This window comes from Micropterus dolomieu, linkage group LG11 (genome assembly GCF_021292245.1).
Source record: "Micropterus dolomieu isolate WLL.071019.BEF.003 ecotype Adirondacks linkage group LG11, ASM2129224v1, whole genome shotgun sequence".
In the NCBI taxonomy this organism is placed as follows: Eukaryota; Metazoa; Chordata; class Actinopteri; order Centrarchiformes; family Centrarchidae; genus Micropterus; species Micropterus dolomieu.
Genome location: NC_060160.1, coordinates 30,001,357 through 30,007,356, shown reverse-complemented (window position 1 = coordinate 30,007,356; position 6,000 = coordinate 30,001,357). Strand labels below are relative to the sequence as shown.

Here is a 6,000-nt window from a genome sequence, read left to right as displayed (position 1 = left end):
ACTCCAGACTGTCCAGAACTCAGCTGCCAGGCTTTTAACCAGAACAAAGAAATATGACCACATTACTCCTATTTCAGCTTCATTACACTGGCTCCCAGTATGTTTTAGAATTGACTTTAAAATTCTATTGATCACTTTTAAAGCTCTTCATGGCCTCTCGCCTTGTTATATTTCTGACCTTTTAGTCCCATACACACCAGCACGTACCTTGAGATCCTCGGGCAGAGGTCTGTTGTCTGTTCCAGAGTCTCGACTGAAAACTAAAGGGGACAGAGCGTTTGCTGTCAGGGCCCCGAGGCTCTGGAACAGCCTGCCCGAGGAAATCAGGTCGGCTGAGTCAGTGAACTCTTTTAAGTCCCTTCTTAAAACATACTTTTATAGGAGAGCTTTTCCCGATCTTATTTGACTTTATTTTATCCCTTTTATTTTATTGTATTTTACTAATTTTATATTTATCTTAAACGTGTATTTTAGTCTTTTCAATGTTTTCTTGCTTGTATTGTTGTCTTTGCACTTGTTGAAGCACTTTGTAACTTGTTTTTGGAAAGTGCTCTACAAATAAAGACTATTATTATTATTATTATTATTATAATAAATGCATGTGCAGTGGTACAGTAGTGAAAGTAATATAGTAACATAACTAGTTACTTTTAATACCCAGTAACAAGTAATATTATTACTTTTTAAAAGTGTAACTAGTAACTTACTACAATTTCTGAGTAACTTGCCCAACAATGTGTATTACTTTAAAAGATGTGGACGAGGTGGATATTTTACAAGCACGGAGCAGGTAAAGACAACAGCAGTGGAATCGCGGGTAAAAAAACAAAAAAAACAAATGCAAGCAACAGAGCAGAGATACAAGGAGAGAGAGGTGTAGGTGTGTGTGTGTGTGTGTCTGAAGGGAAAAGCAAGCAGATTGTGAGTCAACACTAAAGTAATTTGGAGAATAAGGAGAATAATCAAATCAAATAAAAAATACAAATAGAGCCCCCAGCACTACATTGTAATTCTGTAGGAAACACTGAGCCATGTTATACAGTAGCTTACTGCAGATTAGTTTCAGTTAGACATTATTCGTACAGACAGCTCTATCCAGCAGCCTGACCTGGAGCACTTTTTATTGTGAGATGTGTCTCTGAGAGAAGGTCCTGGAACCTGCTGCAGTTTTGGAGTTAATGTACAAGTTATTAAATTGTCAGTGTTTTATATTAAACATACAGTTGGAGTGGAACCCAGTCAGAAAAGCCAATGCTTGAGGAAATTCTAATAAAGAGAATTTTTCCCATGTTTCCCATGTTTGTGTATGCTGTCCATTACAGCTCTCAGAAAGAAAGAAATTTGGAATCGGCAGGCCAGACCTTTAAAAAACAAACATCGGTAATCAGAATTGGCCAGGAAAAACGCAATCGTGCATCTCTACTCAGTAATATTACAGAGTACGCTTTAGACCTGCTCTATATAAAAAGTGCATTAAGGAAACATGTGTTATGAATTGGTGCTAAATAAATAATAATAAATAATACATACAGACAGCTTTTCTTTTAGCTTGTTTGTAACAAATCGCTATTAACATGACGTGATATAATACAGTATCTCACAAAAGTGAGTACACCCTCAATCAGAATATTTCTGATTCTGAATCTGATTTTTGTAAATATCTGAATGTATCTTTTCATGTGACAACACTGAAGAAAGGACACTTTGCTACAGTGTAAAGCCATTAATGTCTAAAGCACTGGCAACAAGTGAGTACACCCCTAAGTGAAAATGTCCATGGATTTGTTTTTCTGGTGCCGTAATAGTTTGCAGCGTTGGTGAATTATTAAAAAACAAAACACCACTTAATATTGGCTTAAAATGCGATGTAACACACGTTACTGAGATAGTAACGGGTATAATATTACCACATTTTATTTGGTAATTCGTTATATTACTGCGTTACAGCAATAAGCAATACATTACTGTAATTGCGCTACTTTTGTAATGCGTTACTCCCAATACTGCATATATACATATACACACACACACACACACACACACACACACACACAGTTCAAGATGTGTAGAGTCCCAGTAGAAATAATAATAGAAATATGTGACTTGACTTACTTCCTCCGAACAAGGTGAGTGATCTCTGACTGGACTTTGAGGTACTCCTGAGCCATCCTGATGTGCTGCTCAAACACAGCCATGGACTCTTTGGAGTTTGGACACGGAGCCAGAGGCTGAAAGCACACGGACAGCTCAGTGACTGACACTGTTCAAGACCAGGGTATGGACAGGTTTCAAAAAGCCTAATTTAGCACATCAAGACCAACATCAAAAACTAGATGAGAGTAACACTGTGCAAAGCTAAAGTAGCATCAAAGCAAAACTATTGTTCAAGGCTGAATCTGAATACCAACCTCTCTAATCCTACACTACTACTAGTGCTTTTTAGTTTACAACTAACTCAACAATCAAGAAATATGAGTCATAGGAGAAAAATTAAAAGAATCAATCATTTGCACAAACCCTGCCTGATTCAGCATGACTAAATCACTCTGAAGCTGTACATGTCCAGTGAAAGTGAAAAGTGGACACATTAGATACATTAAAATCAGGTGCAGCATGTCCAGAATGTGTAACATCTGCACGACAGACAAAGGTATTATAAAGGGGCACACTACAGCTGTGACCATGCTGAGCCATGTTCCATTAGATACCTATTGATTCCATTATAATAATAATAATAATAATTAGTAGTAATAGTAGTAGTAGTAGCAGCGGCAGCAGCAGTAGTATAGTAGGAGTAATAGTAGTTTACTGTCAAGGAAAGGATTTTAAATAATGAACACAAAAATGTATTTTCAATTTACCTGTAACTGGTGATCCAGTTTCAGGTAGGCCATGGGAATGGAGTTGTCGAAACCATTGGCTAAAGGCACACACACACACACACGCGCGCGCACACACACACGTTATTGTGCACAGACACAGACACTGGTAGGTTGCACTGTAATGCCCCTTAGTGGTGCAGTGTGGACAGTGCAACATGAATCAAAGCTTGTGCTTCCTGGTGCGAGCGCTCAGACTCCTGATGAACCTAAACATTTCGCTAAACATCCCAGATATGTCAGTCAGGCCTGGATTTTAAGTGGTGGATATAAAAGAAGGTAAGAAAGGCTTCAAAAGTTCAGCCTAACTGTGTGTTAATGTTTACAGCACGTTTAGGTGTAGAACAGTTTCAGAAGCTCTACGATCAATGATTAGAGATACATATGAGGTCCTGTATAACGTTACAATGAATTTTACTGAGGTGCTTTGGATGAAAAAGCAGCATTTGATTTAATCCTCTGATAAGAAAGTTGTTCATCAGAGTCAGTTTAGCCTTTTCCCTGTGGCTGATAATAGCCTGGTCCCTTGTCAGCCAGAGTTCCACACTAGGAATATCTCCTGGTCTGAATATGTGCATGTTGTAACAATATCGCACATCCCCTCTCTTCCCTCTGCCTTCAAGATCAACAGTTTGGAACAACTAGAAAAACATTTTATTGCAGACGTGGTTGGACAACATGGTGAAATGCTCCAGGGCCACAGCCTGGGTGTAGTGAGTGTAAGCACAGTGACAGAGATTAGTGAATGACTGCTAGTCATGGTAGCTCCTGCTATCCCCCTGCTTTTGGCCACATGAGTAAATTTCACCAAGGGATTTTGGTCTGACTGCAACTTCAGTATCACCTGGTATCCTTCTTATAAGGCTCCCTACCTGTGGGACTAAATGTCATTCTCAGCTCTGACTGGCTGGTGGTGTTTAGAGGGCTGGTGCAGTGGGTGGGGCTTTGGGAGCATCCTGGTTGACTGTCTACACTGGACACCCTAGACAGACCAGTTCGCAACGTGGCTGCCTGAGGGGGAAGAAAAGAGGTTGAAATCAAAAAGTTTGGTTGAACAAACCACAGTCCTGAGATTGTGATCCAGTACATCAGTTTTTAGGGTTATTTTACCTTTGAGGGTTTGAACTGAAGTGGAAATTTGGTCTCAACGCTTTTCAGAGTTTCTTCTCTGCCAAGTGAGTTTCTGTTTTCTGTGTTGTCATCGCTTCTATTACTGTTGATGGTATAATCAGCATACGAGTCTGCAGACAACAAAGACTCATTCATGAAAACACTTTCTTTGACTAAAATGTCCAACAAATTCAACACACACAGATGCAATTCTTGACTATAGATATTTTCTTAAAGCAGAAAGAAACGATCATACATTAGTAAAAGCTATAGAGCTGATAGTTACCCGTGCTTGTGGCTGATGAAACAGCTCTGTTGGCTGAAGACTGGTGAGGGAGCTTGAGTGGTTCCTCAGAGCCTGGGAAGTACTGTAAGATCCAAAGACACCCCGCACTTTGAAAAAGAGCTCATTGCAATTTGACTTGACTCATAATGCCTCACACCAGGGAAAAATGTGTTGGAATGAACAAACAATTAAACATTAAAGCAACAGCTCTAAATTTTAGGAAATATGGTTAGTGAGACTCCTGACTGTGTTAAGTGCAGAGGACTGTTTAATTAGTTAAACCAGGCTTTTGTTCTCTTTATTTGAATTATTTTCATGAAATTCTTTTTTATAAAAGACGTTTCAATAAATCTGACATAAGTTACCACAGAAACTGATCTCTCCAGACTAGCCTGGTCCTAGTTTTATTGTGGACTTGAGTTCATATATCCATCCATCCATCCATCCATCCATCCGTCATCAACCGCTTATCCTGCGTACAGGGTCGCGGGGGCTGGAGCCAATCCCAGCTGACGTCAGGTGAAAGGCGGGGTACACCCTGGACAGGTCGCCTGTCCATCGCAGGGCCACACATAGACAGACAACTGCTCACGCTCACACCTATCAACCTAGCCTGCATGTCTTTGGACGGTGGGAGGAAGTAGTATTCCAGTCAACATATGACTTTTTATATTCACTGCAGTGGAAATAAAACTAATAATCAACTGTGACTAATTCACTCTGTTTCTCTCTCTCTTTAAATGTCACATAAATAAAATCAAAGTGACAGACAAACAGTAATCAGTAAGTCTGAGCGTTTATACCAATGGAGGCGTTTCAGCCAAAAACCAAGTAATCTAATCCAATTTATAGAGCTTTGCTCAAAGTTTAATATCTGCAGCTCTGTGGCCGCAAACGTAGTTTTATCTTCATGTCTGTTGTCTCCACTGTGAATCAGTGATCAGTGATCAGTGCTTGATGTCTTGCTTGGCTTCATGAAACAGTTTAATCCTGGTTCAGCTTGATAGTCTCATTCAAAGTGGGATTATACCTTCATGAGGTGGCTCATGGTGTTCCTGACCTCCTCCATGGACGGTCTCTGGCTTGGTTCTTTGTCCCAGCAGCGGGTCATCAGAGTCTCTATGGGCCCTGGAAGGTCTTTGATCAGAGGAGGCCGTGTACCTGTGTCACAGTTAATGCTCACAGTCAGGGGCCTGGGTGTCTAAATGTGATACGCTTTGCTAAGGAGAACACTGGTTCTTATCCCCGCAGGGGTGGAACAACATAACATCACACTGTTCTAGTACATCTGTTCCTGCAAAGAGTCAAACATCAGTCTGCAGCTCTTGAGGCTTAAAGCAGCTTCAGATCTTTTTCTGGTTTACTGGATTACGTTTGACTCCAAAGCGCTCTCAGTGAACACTGCAGTTAACTCACAAATACTGACTTAGTGCTACCTGCCCACTAGAGAAAGTAAACTAATGTGGTAAAGAAATGCAGCACCAGTATCAAGGCATTTTTAAACATCCCTTCCTACCAGGGATGGTATTCATTAGGTTGCTTGATAGATGTTGGTGTAGCCTCACGCTGAGATGAGCAATGGAGATCTGGTAAACTCACTTCTTTCTAATGCCACACCCACAGATTTTTGTCATTTTCTAACTTGTAGTCTTCAGTAACATCACCTGAAGACATTCAGCAGACTTCACATAGTTTTTACTTTTTCCACATGTCAACACATCTTCA

The 6,000-nt window shown here is 40.2% G+C and overlaps 1 protein-coding gene across 2 annotated transcripts in view; it reads right to left on the bottom strand.

Annotated features, from left to right (window-relative positions):
* LOC123978604 (mitogen-activated protein kinase kinase kinase 7-like) overlaps nucleotides 1-6,000 on the bottom strand; it is a 48,954-nt gene that overhangs the window by 8,604 nt on the left and 34,350 nt on the right. For both annotated transcript variants that reach the window (XM_046061930.1, XM_046061929.1), the window contains 6 exons: nucleotides 5,306-5,436; nucleotides 4,276-4,357; nucleotides 3,990-4,120; nucleotides 3,752-3,890; nucleotides 2,862-2,920; nucleotides 2,113-2,228 (listed from right to left, as the gene is read on the bottom strand). In XM_046061930.1, coding sequence (XP_045917886.1) covers nucleotides 2,113-2,228; nucleotides 2,862-2,920; nucleotides 3,752-3,890; nucleotides 3,990-4,120; nucleotides 4,276-4,357; nucleotides 5,306-5,436 — 658 coding nt within the window. The remainder of the gene's footprint in view (nucleotides 1-2,112; nucleotides 2,229-2,861; nucleotides 2,921-3,751; nucleotides 3,891-3,989; nucleotides 4,121-4,275; nucleotides 4,358-5,305; nucleotides 5,437-6,000) is intronic.